This window comes from Lissotriton vulgaris, chromosome 7 (genome assembly GCF_964263255.1).
Source record: "Lissotriton vulgaris chromosome 7, aLisVul1.2, whole genome shotgun sequence".
Taxonomy (NCBI): domain Eukaryota; kingdom Metazoa; phylum Chordata; class Amphibia; order Caudata; family Salamandridae; genus Lissotriton; species Lissotriton vulgaris.
Window position 1 is genome coordinate 636,062,637 of NC_141695.1, and position 27,173 is coordinate 636,089,809.

At 43.7% G+C, this 27,173-nt stretch overlaps 1 protein-coding gene across 7 annotated transcripts in view; it reads left to right on the plus strand.

Annotated features, from left to right (window-relative positions):
• The window catches only part of SPATA20 (spermatogenesis associated 20), a 2,039,700-nt gene that overhangs the window by 819,763 nt on the left and 1,192,764 nt on the right, over positions 1-27,173 (plus strand). For all 7 annotated transcript variants that reach the window (XM_086930841.1, XM_086930844.1, XM_086930843.1 and 4 more), the window contains 3 exons: positions 17,482-17,677; positions 17,758-17,888; positions 19,227-19,331. In XM_086930841.1, coding sequence (XP_086786967.1) covers positions 17,482-17,677; positions 17,758-17,888; positions 19,227-19,331 — 432 coding nt within the window. The remainder of the gene's footprint in view (positions 1-17,481; positions 17,678-17,757; positions 17,889-19,226; positions 19,332-27,173) is intronic.

Below are 27,173 nucleotides of genomic sequence, written 5' to 3' on the forward strand. Positions count from 1 at the left end.
ACTAGTTAGTTGTGGAGTCCAACGTGACTTGTTTCTTAGGCCACTATTAACACTGAGGTTAGTACAATGTCCTAGATCAGATGCAACCTGGGCTACAGTAACAGGAGCATCCACATCTTCATCCCATGATAACAAAGTAGTGGTATTGTATACATCCTGAATAGTCATATCCCCAAAATTGTCTCCATGTGATTCAGATACAAGAGATTTTGGAATATTTTCCAAAAACTTTTTTAATTTCAAATGCCGTACAAATTTGAATATGTCAATTTTAACATCAGAAATTTCATACATCCATGTGGGGCAATAATTCATACCCCTTTGAAGCGCTGTTTTCAAAGGTTTTGACAGTGGTTTGCTGGACAGATTTAACACCTGTACTCCCCGACCATCCTCAGTATTCATTGTCTGTTCTTGTTCCATGACCGTGTTTGTACTCCCTGATAGGTTATTTGAAATCGGCCTTTTAATTGAAGGTGACATACAACGTACCATAAAAGGGGTATTTTGGGAAAATCATACAACTACATACAACATTTTGTTAGCGGAGGCTGACTGGCCCCCACCTTTTGTTCTCGCAGCTCCGATAGAGGAGGAGGTATTCCTCCCTAGTTTCGCGCAAACAGTGTCAAAGGAGCATGCTATGAATTTTGCAGAAGAGTGGGCTAAGGCCCTTGCGCCTGCATTGTACCATACTCACTGTGGTTGGGATAAATTCTCCCCTCAGCATGAGATTCCCTTGCGGTCTATCCCACAGCCTCAACCTCAATATCCCATGCGGCGTGAAGTGAAAGCTTCAGTCACAGAAATCCTTGAACAATTGGAATATCAAGGTGTGATTGAAACTTGTGTGTCTCCGATGAATAATCTTCTTTTTACTGTGACCAAACCTGATGGTTCTTACCATTTGGTATTGGATTACCGGCATCTAAACTCGCATTGCCATACCTGTGCAGTACAGAATACCCACGGCTCTGCCCTAGTGGATGGTCTTGTGTGTAAAAGGTTTAAAACCACACTTGACATATCTAATGTTTTTTTTGCCCACAATCTTTCCGATTTAAGTAGTCAATGGACTGCTTTCACCAGTGGTGGCACACAGAAAAAATTGAAACTTTTGGCAATGGGCTATAAGAATAGTCCAGGTGTGTTTGCTGTCCGTATAGTTTCTCTTTTGGAGAGAATCGACCCAGATGCGTGTTCGTATGTGGATGACATTTATCTCAAAAAGGACGAGGTATGGGAGCATCTGTGCAGCGTTGACCGCATAATTTGTAATTTTGCGGACTTCGGTTACAAATTTAACTTTGCAAAATCTCACATTGCAGAGTACACAATGTTGTTCCTGGGCTATGAGCTCAACAATGATTCGAAGATTGGCTCCTCACTTCTTGGAGAAATGCACACAACTGCGCGCTACTACAACACTGACGAAATTGCAATCCTTGCTGTGATTTTTGAATTTCGGGCATACTTACATTCCCGAATATGCCCAGCGTATCAAGCCTTTATATGCCTTGATACAACCAACTTTTACCAAATCGTGCTGGCTGACAGAACATTCAACCATTTTGCAATCCTTGCAGGCTGATCTGCTAGAATCTAAATTCTTACTGACTCGTGATAACCACACCAACCTGGTGATAAGATTCGTCTCTGGGGCGCTGGGTTTCACGTACCTTACTTTTAACGAAGGTGACACAGTACCTTTGGCTTACAAGTCACACTTGTACACTTCGGCTGAAATGCGGTTTTCCACTGTGGAAAAAGTTTTGACAGCGGTGCAAATGGCGATTCAGAAGGAACGTGCACTGTCGCATGGAAAACGCATGTTAGTTGTTACCCCGTATCCTGCCTTGGAGGCAGTGAGGAAAGCCAGTGTACCTAATTCTAAAGCTTTGCACCCACGGTGGATACAATGGGCAACATCATTGACGTCTCCGTATGTCACATTCATTTTTATGCCTACTTACGGTCACAGGAGTATTTGCAGTATGAGTTTGTTCATCCTGCCCCTTTAACTATACGCCCTTTGGAGGATTTCCATTGTATCATTTAAACTGATGGTTCTGCGCAAGTTGCGCATGGGTCTAAGCATGCATACGTCTCAGCTTGCTATTGTGATTGGTACCATGGTGGATGGAGAATTCAAGTCCGACGTCGTGCATACACAGACATTAGGGGACTGTACCGCCCAGTTAGTGGAGCTCCGTGCTCTGATGCTTGCATTGGAGTTCGCAGACCCTGGTGCGACTACTCTTATTGCGAGTGACTCTTACTACTTTGTCCAGTCTTACAATGACAATCTGTCCTTTTGGACTGAGAACGACTATCGTGACTCCAAAGGTAGCACAATAAAACACAAAATGATCTGGGTTCGAGTGGCTGAACTTAAAGAGAAACTGCCGCTCGTGTAAGTAATTCATACTCTTGGTCATCAGCGTGTGGGAGTTCACGCTGTTGGCAATAGTTTGGCCAATGAGGCCGCGAAGACAGCAGTTTTGACATATTTGGTTCCAGCAGTTACACGTTCCAAAAGTAAGATTGATTATGACATCTTGGCAGCAATTGCCGCTACTGAGAAGGGAAGTAGATATCCTACTGGATTTCCTTCACAGTATTCTTATCATTTAAGTCCTGATAAAGTTCCTTATGTGAAAATACCAGACGTTGGTGACAGATTGATTCCCAACGCGGAACGCAGGTCAGCGCTGATTACAGCAGCCCACAAGGGTGTTGCGTCCGCTCATTCGGGCGTTTCGGCCACTGTATCTCAGCTACAACTTTTCTTTTGGTGGCAGGGACTGGATGAACAAACGCATGATTATGTCCTTCAATGTGACATTTGTCAGCAGATTAAGCCTTCGTCTGCTGCGCATCCGCCCCAAACACAGTTGTACATTTCCAATAAACCACTTGGTTGTATTTATTTGGACCACTGCGGTCTTTTTTCTTCAGATACTGCGTATAAGTACATCTTAGTTATAGTTGATTCTTGCACCAGCTTTGTATTGGTGTGGCCCCACCGAACTGTCATAAGAGATTTGCGTGTGGCACCTTCCATTCGGACCATGGTCCAGCGTTCGCCTATAAGGCGTACAAGGATGCCATGAGTTCATTGGGGGTCCAAGTCAAATTTTCGTCTACATACCGACCTGAGAGTAATAGTGTTTTGGAGCGGATGAACCGTGAATTAAAGCAATCATTGACAGCTAGGGTTATAGGTACCAGCAGTAACTGGCTGGCCCATCTCAGTAGCGTACAACGTACACTTAATAATCTCACTAGAAGGTCTCTGGGTGGGCGGACCCCATACAAGATGCTCTTTTGTATCAAAATGTTTGTCCTGGACCTTGAAGGTCTAGACCAGGTGGCGGCTGCTGCCCCCTTTGAGGTAGATGAGTATTGTAATGTTTTTCAGAATCTACAAGAGACGAGAGAAAGTCTTGCAAAGGAACACTTGCCCTCCACATCTGATGATGCATTGCAGATTCCGGTAGTTGGCTGGCTACCCCGAGTTGACGAACTGGTCCGAGAGAAGATTGAGAATAAGAAAGAATTTGGTCCCTCATATCGAGCTCCAGTTCCTGTACTTGGCGTGCAGGCCACAAGAACGGTAGTTTTACCTCCACTTCCAGGTCGAAAGGAAAAAAGGTACATCTCAATTGTTATATTAAATATGTTATGTTAAATAGGTCTTTTATAGCGCGCGGCTACTCCGGAGGAGCGTCCTGGCGCTTTATATTACGTGACCTAGAAGGAGACAGACAAACATAACAGCATATATTGAAAGGAAGGCTCAACAAAGTTCAGAAACAGAACAGGAAATTCCTAGCCGGCAAAGAGCCATGTCTTTTTGTAATTGACAATGTCAAATTACATAGAGTGGCCGATTCTTCTTAGTATGACACCTGCGGTCTCCTGTCCATCGATACTGAGAAATTCTGTTTTGCCTCCTGCTCCTAGCAACAGGCCTGACGTTGCCATTGAGATGCCTGCAATTTCAAGTCCTTTATTGAATACCCCACCAGATGCTCATCTTGATGAGACTGAGTATACTTACCCCACAGACTTATCAATGCCTGATTTACAAACGTGCTTGGCCACTGACTCCAGATTTTCATTTGACACTAACTCTACCACATCGAGGTCCCCTTCAAAACTTTCTGTTTTTGCAACATGGTTTAAAATAAATGTTTTGATTCCTCCCTGGACTTCCATTTGATTGGTACTTTTTTCAATTTTTTTGTTCATGTCAATTGGATTTGTGGTGTATTTTTTCCTTCTTGTGAATGGACACTACGTTGAAGACAGGACTGCTATTCGACATATTAATGGAACATTGGCACCCCATTCCTCATCACACAGATTGAAGATAGACCTGAATTTTGTAAACATTACTGCTTGGCCTATTTTAGATGGGATTGTATGGGATGCTGTTAAGTTTCAAATACATGGTTCCACAGAGGTTATAAATGTCCCAAATGTACTAAGAGTTTCTATGGGGGATGTGATAAAAACAAAATATACACTCTGATGATTGGGATGTTCAAGCCGTAGAGGCTTTATCTTCAGATTTGAAATATTATGCTGCTTTTGATGCTGAGGATTTATACTTAGATTCAGCTAATTATGGTGATTTGTTCTGTTATCAACACTATGGCAATCACTACCTGCATTAGGCGAACACAAGGAGAAATATGGTTAATTATAAGCAATGGGAACATTGCCCCACTCCTGTGGAGGGCAGCTCTAATTCTCTTTTAAAGAGATTCACTTATTTTACTGATTTCAATCGCATTTTATTTCAAGATGACCGAAAAGTCCTCTTCAAAAGTTAGACTGTGCCACACAAAATTATTATATTCCAAGTCCTTTCTTGACCAATTGGCTACTGGGGGCTATGAACTGTGGAAAGATACTATTGATCTTAAATCTGTTTGGGGTTCTAAAAGCTGGCAAGTGCAAGGCACCGAGGCTTTGCATCGTGCATGTCTCAACCCGAACCACATGTTGTTTTTGAATTCGACTATTTCACAAACCACCTGCTTTGGATTGGCTACAACAAAAAATGTAAATGCTCCTTCTTTTTCAGAATTGGAAGAATACCCAGGTTGGGATAATATTACCAGTATTTCTATTAGAGAATTACAGACCCTGTTACTGAATTCTACTTTTAACCTATCCAGTTTGGATCCTAAAGGTTGGCTGTTGTGGCACAATAGTGCGGATTCTTGCCAACATCGTTTTCTGGGTTTAGCCTCTGGCTACACACAGGTTAGGGTGTATCCCCGTTTTGAGAGGGACCATTCTGTGACTACCTATTCAGTAGGCAAGCTGTGTCAGAATTGGCTCAAACACTCCACTTTAGCGTCAGTTAAGCTTCATTTGTCTAAATGGACTGACGATGTTGATCTGAATGACTTTGTTAAAGGCCCTGCTTCTGGCAGATCTAAATGGTGTATATATGCAATTTACAGCGAAGTTTGGAAACTGTCCCAGATTGAGGCTGCTTCCTGTTTAAGGGCTATAAATCAAGCAAATTTAGAAAAAGTCCTAGCAGTTGTAGATAACAGCATTAACACACTTTCTTCAAGCATTTACAAATTAGATATTATTGTTTTGTCTGTTGTTGATATTGTGCAAGAAGATGTCCCTGTTTTGTAACATGGTAAAAATCAATTACGTTCCATTATGCAGTTTGCATGGACTTTACAAACTTTTAAAGTCCCGGAGAGTGCCTTGGGACTATATGAACACGTCTTCATTATTTGCCCCTTTTATTTGACTGACAAACAGCAATTTATGTCTATGAAAGGTGCAACTTTTTCTATGTTACATATTTAAAAATTTGAACCTTTGCCGTTTTCTGTCGCTGAGAGGAATTCTGCTGTGTGGCTTGTACATGAGCTAATAACATTACCTTTCCCTCTGTTCAAGTTTGAAGCTTGCATGAAGTACTATGCTATTGGCAGGTATGAACCTCTGGGTACCGCTTATCTCCATGAAGCTTGGTCACTACCATTTACCTATAGGTGCCTGAGGGAGGGAAAAGAGGTTTATTTGAATGGTGAAGATTGCACAACAACACCTGATCACTCGTTAGTGTGTAGGAATATCCAATTACATGGCTCGTGTAATCAGAATACTCCTAATTTGGCCTGTGTCTTGAAAGGTACACCGACACCTGCTATCACACCCACATCACATTACTAGCAAACTGTAGTTATTTACTTTTAAATAATGAAGATTGTTGTGGGATGCTGGCAGGAATTCCTTACATCGTTACGGTCACCCAACATGTAGTTTGTTGTAAAAGCGTAATGTTTCCTCCTCCACATGGGAAGCTGGATGTTTCCATCTGGCCGTCAATTCCGACCTTGAAGGCAGAGTTCAACAAGATGAGTCGAATAAGAGCTCTGTTGTCCCAAAAAGAAGTTACCCCCACTTCTGCCCGTGAAACACTTGTCCTTCACGTCGCAAACACCCGCACAGAAGTGCATGCCTTCTTAAATACTGATCTAACCCTGCATTTCGGGGAGTTAATTCACACTATCTTTAATGCCTCCTCGACAACAGGGCTGGCTCACTTTTTTAAAGTTGTTAGTAGTGGCCTTGTGACTTCTTTCCAAATTATATTCAGTGTGTTTTCCGGCATTTTTCATTCGATTTTCTCCAGCCTCTTTGGTGGATTTCCCTTGATGCTTGCTCTGGTTGGCGGAGTGCTTCTACTACTTTGTTTATTTCAGAATGGATGCACATCCTGTGCCACGAAACGATTTGCCCTGGCTGTTGTTGCTCCGCAACCGAATGCTTAATTTCTATGGAGCGCTGCCTCTTAGTGCAGTTTATGGATTATCGTTTCGATTTTCCTTTTTCACATGCGTCCAGCCTGTCTTTCATTGCCTGACCTGCGATTTCGAATGAGCTCTGGATTTGTGTCCCTGCAGTACGGTGTCTTCCAACGCAGATTATGATCAACTGATAAGCCCCTTAGTTGCTCATCAATTGCTTTGCTCTGACGGCGGGATTTTGGCCTTTGCAGCGATGCATGAAGTCCTGGGGTGTTGAAATATTTTTGCTGCGGCGCATGATTTTGTGGCACGCAGTTATATTGAAGTAAATCCGAGTTGTCCTCTGATGGTACTTGAGGCTCCGGTGCTTGAGGAACATGTATGTTCATTCCTGTTACTAAATTGGATGGCTGAAATGTTTTCAGATGAGAACAATGACTTCCTGTTGGAGGCTGTTGCAACGTACTGTGCATATACACTATTGGAGTGAGGTGCATTTCCTGCTCTCTCTTATTCACGACTGGAGTCACATGTTGGACATCAGATGTTTTGCTATTTTTTAAGCCTATTGCTTTACTGTGCCAGAGAGTAATTGCTAATTTGGATTTTTTTTTCAAAATTCAGAGTTTTGCTCCCGTTTTCCGATTATGGCAAATTTGAAATTAATTCTAACTCACGAACTTGAACTCTGCATTCCAGACTTTGCCCACATTTCTTTTCCGTGCTCCGATCAAGGGAGGGTGTAGTGAGGCTGAGCCTTGCATTTCTACAGTGTTAAGTTAGCATGAGCTTATTAGAAGTTTAAATGCCATTTTACCTTTTGCATTCTCTTGCACACGGCACACACGTTAGTTATTGTTTCACGTTAGGCTACGAGTTTTGCTTCACATGAGAATAACTTGTTTTTCCACATTGCTAGACTTGCTTTGTAAGCGTAGTCTGAACAGTGAGTGACGAGGCCTTCAAGGTTATATCAACAATGTTGCTTTTGTTTGAACTGATCAGCGCACGTTCTAGACATAACATATATGCAGCTGTGGCAGCTTAGATACTGACGCCTTTAATAATACACTGTGTAGGCATGATTGAACACACTTGGAGAACTTTCGTATGCTGAAAGCTTTGCAGAACTTGATGTGATTCACTCCTGCTAAACTTTGAGGTATGGGGTCGCCTATACAAGCCTAAGAGACCTTCTTTAGTTATAAAATAACCTACTAGCAAGGGAGGGTGAAATATAGGTATACATTTAACCTGTTTCCATTTAGGATTATAACATGCTTTCTCCCTTTGTATTTTAGGGAATAGTAACTATGCTGACAATCTTATTTCTTATCATATGTCTGCTTGTATTAGCTAAGATGGTGCACTTGAGATCACAGCGTTAAAATAAAAATGTTCAACTTGCTCGTGTCTCCCTTTACTCCCTGTTCATGGAGGACTGGTATGAGAGTATAACGAAAGTGTTCATGTTTCCCACCTTACCTGAGGTATCCTAAGTCGCATGTTCTGGGTTGTCTAATCATTGGTGACTTTTCTATTGGATGAAGAGCTAATGAGACACTGAGGCTAGTCTGGTAGGGGATTTTTGGGTACTAAGGTGAGTTTTGGTACACCCTAATTCTAAGGTCCTGAGTCTCTGTGCACAGTTCTGTGACTGAGCAGAATTCCTGCAACAGGCTGAAAGCCCGAACCCGGTCCTAGGATGCTTGTTTCCAGTCCAGAGAGGACCTGGTTTGGCAGTTCGGGCTGGCCTGTTCCAATGAGGCACAGGGTCAAGGCAGATTTGCATATGGAGGGTTCAAACTGGAATGGCATGGTGAGCAAAAAAATGATGGACTTAGGCCCAGATCTCTGTACTGGGGTGAATGTATGACATTGTCCTGCATTCTGTCCATCAACTGTTGTTTTTGCATTTGTCACCCTGAGTGGGACAGGTATGCTCAGACGTGAGTCCCGTGCTCTCCACACCACTGGAGTCAAGCTATCCTGGCTGATGACGGCTGATAACTAGAAACCAGTCCTAGGATGCTTGATTCCGGTCCAGGGAAGACATGGCTTGGCAGTTCGGGCTGGACTGTTCCCATGAGGCACAGGGTCAAGACTGATTTGGATATGGCTGGGTTCTAACTGGAATGGCATGGTGAGCAACAAACGATAGATTTAGACCCAGATCTCTGTACTGGGGTGAATGTATGACCTTGTTCTGCATTCTGTCCATCAACTGTTGTTCTTGCATTTGTCACCCCGAGTGGGACGGGTATACCCAGACGTGAGTCCCGTGCTCTCCATGCTACTGGACTCAAGCTTTCCTCGCTGATGAGGGCTGAAAGCCCGTAAACGGTCCTAAGATGCTTGTTTCCAGTCCAAGGAGGACCTGGCTTGGCCGTTCGGGCTGTTCCAATGAGGCACAGGGTCAAAACTCATTTGCATATGGCTGGATTCAAACTAGAATGGCATGGTGAGCAAGAGCAAAAAAATGATGGATTTAGGACCAGATCTTTTTACTGGGGGTGAATGTATGACCTTGTTCTGCATACTGTCCATCAACTGTTGTTTGTGCCCTTCTCTCCAGCTTCTGTTACTACATAAACAGGTACAGACAAACAGAAACAGAAAATGTCCACTTTATAAAAGTGGCATTTTCAAATACACAATTTTAAACCACCTTTCCTAAACGGTGTATTCTAAAATTCTGAGTTCAGAGAGCCTAAACTCCATTTCTCTATCATGTCCCAATTGAAAGTTACAGTGCATCTCCAATGATAACCTACACAGAGAGCATGTGAGCTTTAACACTGATCCGCAGTGCTAAAGTGCCAGAGTACTATTGTCAACAAAAACAGAAAAATAGAAGGCAAAAGACAAAAAGTTTGGGGCTAAACCTGCAAAAAGGCCAGGTAAAACAGAATGTAATATATTTTTGTGCTCAGTATGGTGCTTGAAATCGCAAGCTAGTAGTGTGGCTAAATCAGCTAGAAACTGAAGTAACTTGATTATATCTCTGTAAAAGGGCGATATTAATTAAAACTAAATCTAAGAAGGAATCACAGCCTAAGTCAAACATAGTTGTAACTTCCTCATTCACCCGATACAGTAAACTTTTTGTCAAAAGTATTTTTATTGAGCATTTAGTAGAAGACAGTAGAAATGAACATGCGACAATACCGCGTTTCATCCCACACAGGGGGTAGCCAAAGCGTGCTTCTAAAGCTACATGGGTAGCTCAGGGGAGGGACCGACTGACAAATTCATTACACAAGACCAAATGGCCTAGAAAGTGCTGATCATCCATGATGTGCACCATCATGCGGCAGGCCGCAGCGGCAGAGGCCTGGTGAAGTGTCTCAGTGTCACAGAATCATAACAGTGTGGTCCAATGGCCAGTCCCTCCAGCAGGGTGAGCATAAACAAATTGTAGTAGCAATAGGAGTCCCTTGCGGAGCCTATGGTTCGGCATGTTGTATGCATTTGGGCATTAAGAGAGATGTCAAAACGAGCAAAATAACACGCAAAAAACTCCCCCCCCCCCAGTCCCCAATCTCCCCTCCCACCTCCCCAGTGGTGGTAGCATTACGCATAGACAGGGAATCTGATTAGCAGCAGCAGGTATTCAGATTTGAAATAAGTGAAGAGCTCGGATACTGGGAGGACAGACTGCGGACGGCAGACCCTTGAAAAGGAATGCTACCATCGGGCCCCAGTGAAATTCAAAATTCTTAAAATCATCTAGAAAGATATCTCCCATCCTCTCCATACTCAGCAACTTCCACAGCCTCGAGTGCCAGAGAGCGAGGGCAGGGGCCTCCTTCTTTTTCCACGCTGCAGCTAGAGTAATTTTGGCCGCACCAATGTGGAGCCACATGATCCTCTTGTCCGCCCTGGTCTGGTGTTCGAGATCAGGATCACGGAGACCCAGCAGGGTGGAAGCCATTGAGGTGGGAATAGGGTACCCCAACATGTCCTTAATTTGAGCTAGAATTTCCTCCCAATATGGCCGGATCACGGGGCAGTCCCACCAAATGTGCTGGAAATCCCCTAGGAGGCCACATCCCCTCCAGCATCCGTCTGAGGTGCCCGGGAAGAGTAGTTTCAATTTGGCGGGGTATAAGTACCAGTCCATCATGGTTTTCATATGTGCCTCTCTGAGCTCCACGGAGTGAGGAAACTTGGCAATATCGGACCATAAATGAGTCCACTCGGTGTCTGAAATGTCGTGCTGAAGAATCCCCTCCCACATAGACATGTACCGGGGCCTAGGAGAGATTGCGGTGGCAAGGAGGAGCCCATATAGGAAGGAGATGGCCCCTTTCATGGAAGAGGTCCTGGTTAAGAAAGTTTCTAGCTTCGTGAGAGGTCGAGTAGCCACCTCCCTCACCTGAGGAGAGAGCGCCCAGTGTAATAGCTGGGCATGATGGTACCGCTCATCCTCCGGTACCCCGTAATCCCTCTTGCAGTTGTCAAATGTAAGTGGATCATACTTGTGGAATAGGTGTGTAAGCGCCAGACAACCTCCGTCCTTCCAGGCCCTAAAGGGGCCCTCCGTTAACGTGGGGGGAAGGCGGGGTTGAAGTGAATGGGTGTGAAGGGGGAGGGGAAGGTGGTCCATCTGTCATCTTTGGAAACAGAGGCCCAAATCTTCAAGGTGGTGCTAGTGGGAGTACTGATATACGCATTCTTGGGTCTGTCACACCGGGGCCGCCACACCAAGTCCCAGATCGTTCTCCCAGCCCGCTTCTATCCATATGGAGCCAGTGTTTTTCGGAGTCCTGTTGTGACCACTCTACCAAGACACGAAGTTGAGCTGCCTTGTAATACAAATGAATGTCAGGCCCCCTTCTCCAGGGAGGATGTGTTCGCAGCCATTAAGGCTCTAAAGCCCCACAAGGCTCCGGGGGCGGATGGGTTTACGGCCATCTTCTAAAAACCTTCGCCTCTGAACTCTGCCCATACCTTGTCCAACTATTTAATAGCATGGCGGAGGGGGGTGAGACCTCCCGCACCATGGCGGAGGCGCTCATTTCCATCATTCCCAAGCCCGGTAAAGATCCTAGTAAATGTGCTTCCTACAGGCCGATTGCTCTCCTCAATCTGGATGCGAAGCTTAACTCCTCCATTATCACCCAGCGGCTCAATGACCTGATGCCGGCCCTCATTGACCCAGACCAGTCAGAATTCATTAAAGGGCGCCAAACACATGATAATACGAGGCGAGTGGTACACTTAATTGAGAAGGCCAATAAGTTTAAAATCCCAGCCGTCCTGGTGGGTCTGGATGCAGAGAAGGCGTTCGACAGGGTGGACTGGGGATTCCTATTCCGTACATTAGCTGCTTTCGGCTTCTCTTCCAAATTTATAACAATGATTCGGGCGAATTACCACTCCCCACGCTCTAGGGTAGCAGTGAATGGCCAGCTGTCGCCTTTTTTTGAGCACTCCAGGGGCACGAGACAGGGTTGCCTTCTATCGCCTCTACTCTTCGCCCTTAGCATAGAGCCTCTTGTGATAGCGGTTAGGGCTAACCCCGACATTCGGGGACTGCCTTTTACTGGGGAGTCCCATAAGATCACTGTCTTTGCAGATGATGTACTCCTCTCCCTCTCAGATCTGGCCCACTCTCTTCCCTCTGTGCAGGTCACACTTTGAGGCGGTGGCGGGGTTCAAAGTTAACTATGACAAGTCTTATGTCCTCAACCTCACGATTCCCCAATCGGAACTTCCCCACCTCAAGTAGCTAACACCTCTAACATGAACTGACTCATCTATTCAATACCTGGGGATACACCTGACTCCCACGCTGGGGAAGTTATACTCTGCTAATTTTCCTCCGCTTCTCGCTACAGTAAACTTTTTAATATTATGGATACCATCCTAAAACGTAATCCACACCATTAGACACTGGAGATTATTTTTTGGGGGGAGGGGAAGTCCCCCAGGCCATGTGCCCTTGCTCGCCCTATGGGCACAATCCTTTTTTCTGCCTGCCCAGGGGGCAGATATGGGTGTTTACCTCCAATATGCTTCCTCTGGGGTGATATGTAGGAAGCCCCCTAGCCACCATGGGATTTCATTTGCAAAGTGGTGCGGGTTGCCCCCCCTGGCAGAGGGCCATGTCTCTTGTCCCAAAAGGGTGAAATAGTCTTTCCAGCTCTCTCACCTGAGCCAGATTGGGGTGTTGCCCCCAATCTGTTCCACAGAGGGGGAATAAAGCTCCCTAGACACCAGAGATTGTGTTTTTAAAAATAAATCGGTTGTTGTGACCCACTCTGGTATTCTGTGCCCTTGGAACAGATTGGGGGGGGGGGCACCTAATCTGTCCCCCAGGGTGAGAGGGCAGAAAGCCACCAGGAGATTGAAATGTAAAACATAAAAGGGGGTAGGACAGCTTACCCTGGCATAGTGTCATGTCCCACCCCAAATAAAAAGAGCACTAGACACCATAAAGGAGTTTAACAAAATAAAAAAGTAGCACAGGGTCGAGGCATCCCACTAAACACCGTGGATTTTAAATTTGGGCAAAACCAAGAGGTGGTATGGGCCACCCTGGCATTGAGACATGCCACTCCCACTTGCTGATAGGGGTTTTGACCTCCGGAGGGCAGAAAGCCAACTAGTCACTAGGGATTTTAAAACGGTGAAAAACTAAAAGAAGGCAGCTGCCCACACTCGCATCACACCATATACCCCATTCCAAAAGGGACAGTAGTGTATTTCTGCCCTCGTGGCCCCCACCCCCGACCAGATAGGTTCTCCGCAATTGCCCGTGGCTGTAATCTGCAACCCAAAGAGTTAGAAAAGCCCACTAGACACAAGGTTTTTTTCATTTTATTCATAGTATTCCAAAAAAAGGGATAGGGAGTCCCACCCTGGCATTGGGCCATGCTCCCACCCCAAAAGCGACAACCCAATCTTCCTGCCACTTGACGGCCTAACAGAGGACATTTTGATTCTTCTGGGTGTAGTTTTTATGGATCAGAATAGTGGGGGTAAATCCCAATTTCATCCCCTTTGCCATGCTGAATGGCTGCACTATTCAGGCTCAGAGATCAGCTGCCATCTAAGAAGACCTAGCAAACCCAGACATTTTTGAAAAGTCGACAACCTGGGAAGTCCATGATGATGTGCCTTAAATGGATCGCACAACAGTTTCTTACTCGCAGTGCCCTGCAAACCTTAAACTTTGCCTAAATTCATGAATTTTCCTCACATTTTTATGCAAGACACTTCAAGAATCTACAAAGATCCACAATATTTCCTACTACCCTGTGTTCCCATACTTTTTCCAATAAAAATTATATCCCACTTGCGTGGCTTCACCCATTACCTATGACAAGAGTGGATCAAACCTGGAACATTTACTATATCTAATTATAATATACAGAACAAATTATCTCAAAACCTACCATAATATAGACCATGACCAAGCTGACTGAATACAGATTATGATGACTATGTAGTCCCAAAATCCATATCTGAAAAGGAAGGTCTACCTGGTACCTTCAAAAATATATTTCTGAATTGGTGTTGAGAGAAATGTTTAGAGAAAGGAGGCTTGGTTATAAAGCAGTTGTTTGAGTTCTTTGTTGAAGGATTAGGGAGGGGATAATGCAGATGGAGGGGTCTGGCATTCGAAACTCTAGGAACACAATCTCTTTTCAATATCCAACTTTTGTTGAAGAGTATCTTGAGTAGAAGAGTTTCAAAGCATAGGATAGGAGCCATAATCTCCCTCTGAGAGCTTTAATTGCTTAGCCAGGCAGTGAGATAAATCAAAGTTTAGAATTGTGTCTGATAATCATTGCATGTTTGTAGATGGATCTGTCCTCAATGGGAAGCAAGTTAAGGGTAATTCTAGTCAGGATAAAGTGATCATATTGTTGAGTTCCGAAGATCTGCCAGGCTGCAACCTGAAGGGTAGCTGTATGAGGGCCGTAGCTTTAAGGGGGCAATGTGAATTTTGAGAATGCCAGTTAGAATGACTTAATCTAATCGAGAAGGCACCATTGACTGGAAAGATTTGAGGTCCGATGTAGGTAAATCTACATTTACCACTTCATAAATACCGAATCATACCGAATTGGTATTTATGAAGTGGTAAATTAGAGGGGGGGAGATGTAGGTATTTCAGATTCGGTAAATACCGAATCTGTAAGATTCGGTATTTACCGATTCTGGGCCATATGTACGTGGCAAAATACCGGTCGGTAACGGCCGATTTCTGCCGTTACCGGATTCGGTAAATGTACGGAATCGGAAATTTGGGATGTAGGTGGCACTGGAAACAGTGCCACGGGCCCTTAGAAATTCGTTATTTACCATGAAATACAATGGCATGGTAAATAACGAATTTCTGTGTACATGCACATCTGTGCATGTACACCTGTGCCATGTGGCACACATACATGCCCTAAGGGCATGTATGTGTGTCACATTGCACACAAGCCAAAATCAGGGGTGCAACAGGGTGTCAAAGTGACACCCTGTCCCCCTTGACAAATCGGTAAAAATACCGAATCGGTATTTACCGATTCGGTAATTGCCATTGATTCCTATGGGCCTCAAGGCCCATAGGAATCAATGGCAAATACCGAATCGGTAAATACCGATTCGGTAATTACCGACTATTACAGAATCGGTAATATTTAAAGAATTATTACCTACATGGCATTTACCGAATTGTAAATACCGAATCGGTAAAATTCGGTATTTACGATTCGGTAAATGCCATTTACCTACATATGGCCCTCTGTAAATACCGATTCGGTATCCCCCATTGATTCCTATGGGCCTTCAAGCCCATAGGAATCAATGTGCATTACCGAATCGGTATTTACCGATTCGGTAATTACCGGTTTCTGCAAGGGTGCAGGGGGTGTCACTTTGACACCCTCTAGCACCCCCAATACTGGCTTGTGTGCCATGTGGCACACAGACATGCCCTAAGGGCATGTCTGTCTGTCACATGGCATAGGTGTGCATGCACACATGTGCATGCACACCTGGATTCGGTATTTTAACACCCAACTGGATTGGGTGTTAAAATACCGAATCTGAAGGGCTTGTGGGACTGAAAGTAGTCCCACCTACATCCCGATTTTTTAAAATCGGTAAACTTACCGATTCGGTATTTTTCCGATTCGGTAATTTTACCGAATCAGTAAAATACCGAATCAGAGAAAAAAAGGTCCCCTACATCACAAAAGGCCAAATACCGGTCGGAAACGGCCGAATTCGGCCGTTTCCGACCGGTATTGGCCACCTACATCGGGCCCTTAGTGAGCTATTAAGCTTGGAAGAAGGTGTTTATCCTTCAGATTGATCTCTTCTGGGAATTGTCTTTTGGCCATATTACTGAAGTATTATGCGGACGTTGTTGTGACAATTGAGAATAAAGCAAAAGATCTGAAAGGTTTAATGTTGTGCGGAGTACATTCTAGGATGTTCCCAGAAGCCAGCCAATTTTGACCGCAATGTAAAAATAATGTAGTACAATTAGTCCAACTTTTATTTGTTAGGATTGTTAAGGTGATTGATTGTCCCCCTAACTGGCTATTTGCCAGAGGAGAGATATAGTCAAAGGAGGAGACCTTCAAGTAAAGTCGAATCTCCTTTGCGTACTATTGATATATGCTTATTTAGATTATCTAGATTTGTGATGTCAATAAATTCCTACACTCATTGCAGAATTCATAATAGGGTCCAGTGAATCATCTGTTCTCAGCAGGTGATCAAAGTAAGCAAGGAGGCTGAAGGGAAGGGAAGGATTTTGCCTTTTATAGGGGAGTAATTATTCCTCCCTTTGTGCCTTGAAAGGTGGTGGAGGACCAGGGCACTCAGTAGGTGAACATGTCATATTGTAAGGCAAAGGCTTGTGTGACGTGAGGTTGTGTAGCAATTATCTTCAAAGTTTTATGGAGTTTGTGGCCTGTGTAAATTTGGCACAATGAATTCTTTTGTGTAATTGTGGTGTGGGGATGCAACCTGTGCTTTATGTAAATATAGTCATAATGGTTGTTACATGCTGCTATCAGTGTGGGTTAAGTCCTGATCAGTCCTGAGGTTGGATGGGTCAGGATTCATACTAAATGATAAGTATTTATAGTGGCGCTATCAACCAATCCAGGAGAATTGATTTACAGTGTTATAGCTTATAGTTAACTCAGGATTAACGGAAGAGTATGCTGAAAATTGAGAAGATAAGGGATTTTGGACTGGACTTGTGCCGGATGGTGGTTTAATGGTAGAAATGCTTGAGATTTGAGTAACGTTGGTCACAGAGTATTGATGGTGTTGGGATGACTGTGGCAAAATCATGATTTGCTCTGGAGCTGACCTATATTAGCAAGAGAGGTTGCTACGTCAGTTTCGTGTTCGTTAGGTGAGATTAACATATGTGATTTGGGCCATGATTGTTTTAGGAGTATGCCAATGCCATTGACTCAGCAAAGAGTTACCCTGGGAATATTGGCTAGTGGTAGGCTTGAACATAATTAGTGTCTTAGTGGATATTGGCACAGACTATATGTAGGACAGGATTACGCTTGGGAGTTATAGATTTATGTTAATCTCCGAAGTTGTATCAGTATTGTCAAAGATTATTAGGCTTGTCAAGTTCTATCATTTTGTTCTCGCCTGAACATTAATTCATAGATGTCTCGACAAATGGTTAATTTTTCATCTCTTGCAGTGGGAGAATAACAAAGATTCACTTTTGGGAAATAGTGAGAGAATATTTGCATCGCTGCAGTCTAGTACAGCTTTAAGAGTTGCAGAGAGACTGCCTTCACACAATGATGTGGCACCCAAATGTTTCCAGCAGTTGGTGGATATGTACGATGACGAATATGGCGGATTTGCTGACTTTCCAAAGTTTCCAACCCCAGGTCAGCACCTCACGTGTCAGCCTTCCTTAGATTCAAGTAGCTGGATTAATGAAACTGACCTTTTTGTATTCCTCTTTCAGTTATCATACGCTTCCTCTTCTCTCTCTGGGCAATACGACGTACATCTCCTGAGGGCACAGAGGCACAGCAGATGGCCCTGCATACACTGAAGATGATGGCCTGTGGCGGGATCCATGACATTGTTGGTTGGGTAAGGCAGGATTGTGCAGACTGAGCCCTGATGAATGCTGCTTTTAAAATGTATTAAATCATCAGAGCAGACCTTCATCACACCCTGCTATAACAGTACTGGTGCCCACAGACCACCACCATAACGCCATAGTCTTAACCTGAAGGTCTTCTTTCTACTCTGTTATGGCACTGGGACCTGCACTCACATCTACTGATGCATCCCAGGGTTTTGACCAACACCACTTCCTGATACCAAGCACAGCTCTGCTTCAGTTGTGACCTTCAGTCCCGTGTGACCCGTACACGGCTCGGAGCGTTATAGCTCCGAGACACACAGAGTTGCACTTTCAGCTTAACATGGTCCAATCCACCCCACCTCCAGCTCACCCATTTTCATTGATCATTGTTGTGGCGGACAATTGGGTTGTGTGATTGGGTTATGTGATCACACTATTGCTCTTCAGCTCTCTTCTTAGGCAGGCTTCAGGTTTTTTTGTGTCGCAGTTGCAGAGTATATATTTCCATTCTCAAATAATATTTTTATTTATGATAGTACAATTCTCAGTGCTGAGCTCATTATTGTCAGTTTAAGCTAAGTATAGTGGGCGCTCAAGACACGATTCGGCAACTGTTTATCTTAAAATGCTGACCAAACATTTAGGAAAAAAGATCATCTTATGCGATGCCAGGGGATGAAAACCTATTTTTGACAATCAGCGATTTAAGTAGTGCAGAAGGCTTGATATTTGTGTGGTTAGCAGTCTCAGGCTTCCGCGTTTCAGACACCGGAAAGTATCTGGTCACATAGTGCAGAATAGATATCTGAGCTGCATATGGAGACGGGATGTTCCCATGGGGAGTGATAAACAGATCTCTCCCTGACAGATTAATCCCATCATAGGCTGCTAGAGATGGGTCCTTTCCCAAAAGCACAGCAGAAATCTGGGAACAACAATACCTGCTTCTCATTATTCCTCGCAATGCAGTGTTTAAAACTGCTTCTCCTTCATATGCAACCCATTTATGGTAATGGTGATACCTCTTCACTATTGTTTCTCAACAATGCAATCACTATTGTTATCACAGACGGCCCCTCAGCGCGTCCTCCAATGCATTACATATAGCCTCACACAAATGTCTCCATCCTCTCCTTATAGGGTAAAAGAGCATGTTTTCACGGTTTCTCATGTTGTAACCCCATAAATGAACAAAGACATGATTCCTTTCCTTCATACCTCTAATGCAGTTAACGCAGGGTCACAGAGTAATCAATATAGTATCACAGAGATCCTACCCCCATCCTCTCCATAAAGTGGAGTGTGTGAATATTACCGCAATGGTTGCTTTCTCTTTCCAGGGTTTTCACAGATACTCCACAGACAAGAGTTGGCACTTGCCGCACTTTGAGAAGATGCTGTATGATCAAGCGCAACTGTCAGTAGCCTACGCAGAGGCGTTCCAGGTAATTTTTGTGGTGCTATCCCGCTCACATGCTCTTAGCAGTTTCTGGTTTTGTTGCCTTCCCCTAATTAACGTCACTTGGTTACTATGAATGCTCATTGTCCTAGTGTGTTTCTACCAGCAGCAATGACAGTATTTTGGCATATTGCTTCTTTTTCCTATGATACACTATTTTACTTGTTATGAGAGCATCTGGCTGTGCTGTAATTATTCCTACCCCTCAGACACGCTTCTTGTGAGTGCCCCTGTCCTTTTGACTCTCTTCCTATCGCTCATGCTCTCACCACAGTGCTACAGAGTCTCTTTCCTTGGTCTCTCTCTTCATCCATCACTTTTCACCCCGGATCAAGGAGAGTCCCTGTCCTAGTGTCTGGATGTATGACATTAGCACACATGCACATACAAAGCATGCCTTTACTGCGTATCAATTACAATGCAATGCCTTTACAATGTAAGGTAAGTATATGTATGGTTCATGAGACCCATTTATATATATATTCACTGAAAAAAACAAAGGTTACAGGGACATTATAGTTGGGAAATAGAATTTAAAAAGAAACTTTGAAATTAACTGAAGAAAACAAAGGTTACATGACATTAGAGTTAGGTTCAGATTTCACTCGTACAAACCCATTAAAATTCAGCAGTTATTGTTACCTGAGCTAACTATAACTTACACCCCGCAATGTGCTGCTTATGTACTAGTAATGAGTGATAGTATTTCTAACATATATTATGTGTGTGGCTGTGTGTAACTGGATATTCGTGTCTGATTGTGTATGTGTCTGAGAGACTGTATGGGTGTGTGAGTGGATGTATGGGTGAGTGAGTAGCTCTGTGACTAGCTGTATGGGTGAGTGAGTGGCTGTATAGGTGAATGAGTGAGTGTGAGAGGCTGTATGGGTGAGTGAGGGGTGTGGGAGGGGCAGTATGGGTGGGTGTGTGAGGTGCTGCATGGGTGACTAAAGGGCTATGAGAGTGGCGTTATGGATAAATGAATGGGTGTGTAGGTAGCCGTATGGGTGAGTGAGTGGGTGTTTGGTTAACTGAGTGGATGTGTGAGTGGCTGTATTGGAGAGTGGGTGTCTGTGTGAGTGGCTGTATGGGTGAGTGAGTGGATGTGTGAGTGGTTGTATAGATGTGTGAATTGGTGTGTAGGTGGGTGTGTGAGTGGCTCTGTTGAGAGGTTGTATGGGTGAGTGAGTGGGTGTGCAAGTAGCTGTATTGGAGAGTGAGTAGGTGTGTGAGTGGCTGTTGGCTGAGTGAGTGGCTGTGTGAGTGACTCTTGGTGAGTGACTGTGTGAGTAGATGTATAGGTGAGTGGCTGTGAGTATGAGTGAGGTGTGTGTGAGTGGCTCTGTGGATGTGTACATAACAGATTAAACATTACAACATATAAACATTACTGCAATACATGTAAGCAAACGTGAACGCCAGTACAGTTATCATGTCCTGCAAAGAACCAGTCCATATTTGGTATTTAGATCACAGGCAAACTCCTAGCGGTTCCATTTGTCCTGCCTGTGTTACGGGCAAAGGGCTACACAGTTTTTAAGAGGGTCATCTGCTCATTGGGAACAAAATTTCTTTTAAAAGATTCCCATCAAGTGCCTCAAAAGAGTTCATACATCTTTGCCCAGATGGAAAACTGATAACTGTACTGGCGTTCAATTTTGCTTACATGTATTACAGTTATGTTTATTTGTTGTAATGTTTAATCTGTTATGTCGTTAATTTTGGTACACTAAATAAGGTGTTCTCTACCTTATGACATCACTGAATGTTCTTAACTCATTTGTGCTAAAACAAGTTACAGATGTAAAATAATTCACATGAACTTACAATTACTGCCTAGGTTCATACAGAAGTAATTTGGAATAATCTGTCTGGTCATTGTTTTGTTGTACAATATTGCTGTGGTCTAGGCCAGATAGTGTTAGGACCCAAGCCTTTTCTGTTTTCCCTGTCCTCATATTCTTTGGCACCAAGAATGCATCACTGAAATTGGCGGGAAACATTCTAGGGGGCCTTTTACTAAGTTGTCCAGTAGGATGGCGGGAAGACCTTTGCATAATTCTATGGGGTATGTGATGGAGCCCACCGGGCAGAGCTTCCAGATGATTTGTATGTTTTCATACTCCCAGTAATTTAAAGGGAGAACCCTGGTCTCTGCTCTCACTGGGACAGGACAAGAATACATTCAAAGGAAAGGGGGGTGCGTCCCCCCTTTCCGGGCCAATTTTGGCCCAAGGTTCCCCATACCCTGGAGCCCTGCCTCTTGATCCTGTGTGCTCTGGAGCCAGCCAGGGCACCCAGTGTGCAGTGTTGGGGACCAAGGGGGAGACATAATGCCCTAGCAGTCCCTGCCGGATCCCCACCTCCAGCGGTAGCTGGCATTCCTTCCTCATGTAGGGAGCAGCAAACAATGCTGCTCCCTGCAAGTGGGAATACATTTTTCATCTGTTTCCCTGCCTGCTTGACAGTGGGCTGGAAACAAAATGAAAAGTCCGCTCACAGTGGGCGAGAACAGTTTTCCTTTTCGCACCAGCTGGGAGCGGACTTACTGTTTGCTCTCTCTTAGCAGGAGTTGTCAACGCTCCCACAAAGCGAGAGCAAATTGCTATGTCCCGGGGTGGGCTCCCCGGGACATAGGTAGCTGGCCCTTGGGTTAATGGTCCCCAAGGCCATTTATAGCTCCGGGGGAGGACTGTGCAGCCCCCTCCTTTGTTCTTCTAGGGCCTTCCCCAGGGAAATGGTAGTTCCCTGGGGAAGGGCCGTTAGGGGGCCGCGTGGACCCCCTCCAGGTTACATTTGGCCTTGCCCCACGGCGGTGGTGGTACCCAGGACCCCTTACCCTTTCATGAATGTTCCCCACCCAGGGAAGGTGTCGGTCCTCGGGCAATTCAAAACTAAAAAGGGGGACCATAAGTGCCCCCTCCTCAGGTTTTCTTAATCACCTGGCCCAAGGCCCATAGTGGCAGTGGAGAGGAGAGCCGCATGCTCTCCCCATCCCATACTTTATAGAATAAGATCCCAGGACCTGGCCCATCCAGGGGCTCTAATACAAACAAATGTGAGAAATCATGCATATTTGTTTTTACAATAAACGCTTTTTCAAACACGGACCCTGGAGCGCGAGTCTTTTGTGGTTCCTGGGACTTTACCTTGTGTGGGGAACCCTTTCTAACATATATATATATATATATATATATATATATATATATATATATATATATATATATATATATATATATATATATATATATATATATATATATATATATATATATATATATATATATATATATATATATATATATATATATTCACAGAAAAAACCATAGGTTATGGGCCATATATAGTTAGGAATTTGCATTTACAAAACCTTGAAAATTCACTGAAAAAACCATAGGTTATAGACCATATATAGTTAGGGATTAGCATTTAAAAAACCTTATTTTATTTGCACAAAACCATTGAAATTCCATATATAGTTAGTTGCACTAACTATATATCGCGGACCCGCAATCCACTGCTAATGATGTCACATATTACATCATTCATGACATGGTCAGTGACATCACTGATGACATCACTGATGACATCTCAAATGACATCACTGATGACATCACTGATGACAACACCCAGTGACTGTATGTTTCTGTAAAGTTAAAATATGTCTTACATATTGAAGAATGAGTGGATGTATAAGTGTCTGGATGAAGGATTTAGTAGGTGCATGACTGACTGTATGAGAGAATGATTAAATGTGTCTCACTGAGTGTATGGGTTAGTGATTAAAGTGTCTTAATTTGGCAATCATTATTTATGTTGTTCTGTAAACTGCTGCATGTTTAAATCAGTAGCTATATCAGTAACTATATGGGTTATTGAATGGTTGCCCAAGTATTTGTATGGGAGACTGAGTATGTGTGTGGGTGGCTGGGAGGTGTATAACTCTGTGCATAGATGTGTGAGCAGTTGATTCCCTAGGTGTATGGGTTCAAAAGTGCATGTAGAAACAGCTGTATGGACAGTTGACTGTGTGCATGAGTATATTGGTGAGTGAATGGATATCTCAGTGCTACATGTCAAAGTAAGTACATATGTAAAACACACTCCATGTGAGAGTTGACATATATAAATAACTGAACATAAGAGCCAGTGAATGTGTGAGTGGCTGTATGAATCATTGTGAACTTGTATCAAGGATTGTATAAGAGAGTAAATATGTGTTACTATATGTTTGAATAAGTAAGGTGTGTATAACTGTATAGTTGAGGAAATTGAGATGTGATTGATTCTTTGCATGACTGACTAGGTGTGTGAGTAACTCCATGGATGTGTGACAGTCTGTGAGTGCCTGTTTACACTGAGTGTATCTAAGGTTATATTAGAGTCTGAAGATGTATTATCACATAAATGATATCATCAGTGATGTAATCAGTAATGTCAAATGAGATGTCAGTGATGTCATCAGTGATGTCATTTGAGATGTCATCAGTGATGTCATCAGTGATGTCATTTGAGATGTCATCAGTGATGTCATCAGTGATGTCACTGACCATGTCATGAATGATGTAATATGTGACATCATTAGCAGTGGATTGCGGGTCCGCGATATATAGTTAGTGCAACTAACTATATATGGAATTTCAATGGTTTTGTGCAAATAAAATAAGGTTTTTTAAATGCTAATCCCTAACTATATATGGTCTATAACCTATGGTTTTTTCAGTGAATTTTCAAGGTTTTGTAAATGCAAATTCCTAACTATATATGGTCTATAACCTATGGTTTTTTCTGTGAATTTCATTGGTTTTTTAAAAGCTAATATCTATAGCTGTAAAATATATTCTTTATTAAGTGACGTATCACGTAGCCCGTGAGACGCCTCATGATGCATCGCATAACCGTGACGTATCGTCTCTGCAGCGCAAACCAAACCCAAAACGTAAGCGCGCCAGAACACGCTTAAAGATATATATATATTTTTTTAACCTTAATTAGACAAAATCCACACGTGCACATATCACAAACGTTAAAAAAACACAATATGTCGGACTCCCGTTACGCTGCCGGTTAGCTGCCCGGTTAACGTACCAGGAAGCACCTTTACCGCGAAAAATCGCAATTTTTTTTTCTTTTGCCCCGCAGGGAACTTTAATAGCCCCCTCATCAATCCTAGGGGTTCAGGAGGGGTCTGCCTTACCCCTTTCATTCATTTACACCTTTTTTTTTTCCACCTCTTGTCTCTCGATCCTACCGAGAGACAAGATGGCGGCCGCTCTGGACTGTTTACAATGTTGACAGCCAATCAGCTACTCCTCAGGATTTTTTTTTTTTGGGCCTCGCGTGGTTTTATAATATCCCCCTCATCAATCCTATGGGGTCAGAAGGGGTCTACCTTGGCCTCTTTCCTTCATTTCCCCCTTTGTTTTGGTCTCCTCTTGTCTCTTGATCCTACCGAGAGACAAGATGGCGGCCGCTCCGGACTGTTTACAATGTTGACAGCCAATCAGCTACTCCTCAGACTCCCGTTACACTGCCGGTTAGCTTCCTAGTTAGCTGCCCGGTTAGCTGCCCGGTTCGCTTACCAAGACGCGTCTCTACGGCGAAAAAATCGGATTTTTTTTTTTTTTGGGGCCCTGCGTGGCTCTATAATATGCCCCCTTTCCTTCATTTCCCCCTTTGTTTTGGCCTCCTCTTGTCTCTCGATCCTACCGAGAGACAAGATGGCGGCCGCTCCGGACTGTTTAGAATGTTGACAGACACCGGAGGGCCAATCAGCTTCGCATCGCAAAGTTCCGATACGCGAAAAGTTCGCTAACCGGATCGCTGCCCGGAGCGCTGTTACAGATATATATCTTGATTTAAACGTTAATTTCTCAAAATCCACTGAAGCACATATATTGAGACCTAGCAAAGGCACATCGGGCTAACAGTCCCTACAATTTTTCCAAGTTTCGTGGAAATCCATTCAGCCGTTCGGGCTAAAAGTGAGTCCAACCGCCCTATGGAAATTAACATGGGAAAAACGCGTTTTGGGACCCCCCTTTTTTCTCGGCCCCCCCTTGACGAACCCCCCCCAAATTTCCAGGAGCTGCTCAGAAACAAAATGTGCCATTTTCCTGAAAATTTCAGCCGATTCCGTCCACAAACGCCAAAGTTATTAGACATAGAATTTTCAGAAATGCCATAGGGAAAAAATCCTAACTATATATACCTACTGGCGACCGCCAGTAGGTAATATATATATATATATATATGTGAAAGCTGACTTCTGTTTTCTGCCTTAAGGGTAACCTTGTTCTTGTTGGTATTTAGCGGCTGGCCCAGTCGCGGAAGAAGCCCCTCTGCTCAGCACGGACCCGAGGTGACTGCAGGTGAAAGGTCACCAATGAAGCGGGGTGAAGTGCCTTAATGAAAACATCACCTTACAGCGCAAAAGCAGGGATTATGCTTTTACCCACTTGGGAATGAATTTTATAGAAAAATACGAACTTTTTGGCAACATCTCACTTGAGAAACACTATTGTGCAGACTACGTGAACCAGCATGCTGCAGTGATGGCAACGCCCACATGGGGAGGTTCACCGTGATAAGAGTAGCAGCACCTGTTGCCTCGAGATTCGAGCACCATCAGCCACTGACGAAGGGGAAACCAGAAACGCGTTTGGCAGAAGATGCCTTTGACTTTGAAAGCTGACTTCTGTTTTCTGCGCTGTGGTTTTCAGCCTGGAGGCTCTTCCTTAAGGGTAACCTTGTTCTTGTTGATATATATATATATATATATATATATATATATATATATATATATATATATATATATATATTGAACTGCTTGGGGCACACGACCCACTGAGGTAATAGATGAACACTTCAAGTACCAAGATGCCACGGGAGTGGCGACGACCAGAAGGGCGGGGACTACAATTATCGAAAGGTGTTCAAAATGATTGTGCCCCGGCGCAGTTTGTTAACTAAGAGTCCCTGATGAAATGCTGTGCATGAAACGCGTCGGACTGACTGGAAAATTACCTGAGCAGCAACTTTCCTCTGCACACGGCAGCTTTTAATAAAACATTTCAAGCTACATTTACCTGCTGTGGGCCATTTCCTTTTGCGGGCGATCTTTTTGGATGATATAGTTATGCATTCACTAAAAAAACAAAGGTTACAGGGATGTTATAGTTAGGAAGTAGAATTTAAAAAAAACTTCGAAATTCACTAAAAAACCAAGGTTACGGTGGCGTGCTAGTTAGGTTCAGATTTTATACACAGAAAATCCTAGACATTCAGGAGTTATAGTTATCTCAAAAAACTATAACTCATGCCCTAAGGTAACTGTAACTCGCCTCCCCACCATACACAGTTTTCTCATCAACAATGTTATTGCAAATGTTGCAATGATATGATCAATGACGTCATAGAAGATGTCATGACTGATGAAATATATGGGGTAATAAGTAGTGCATGGTGCGGTTGCACGGTCCCATCGAGTGCTGTAGTGTGCTGTATGTGTTAGATATCAGTCCCCTAGAATCAGCGAATATCCACACAAGTTTTTCAAAGGAAGTGTAGGGTCTAGTCACTCCCGGATAGTTTGAGAGATTAAGCGTCTAAAGCTGCAGCGTACAGTACTGCAGTCTAGCCGTTTAAGGAATATGGAAATCAGTTTTGCATTGTTCTAAGGTTTTGATGGAGCGTAATACAAACAGATAGCACAGCGTTTGGCTCTCTCCCACCAATAGCTGGGAAAGAGCTGAGTCAGCAGTGCAAGTGCAAAGTAAGGATTATGCACAATGGGCAAATTGGGAGAGGGGAAGCCTCCTTTTAGTCG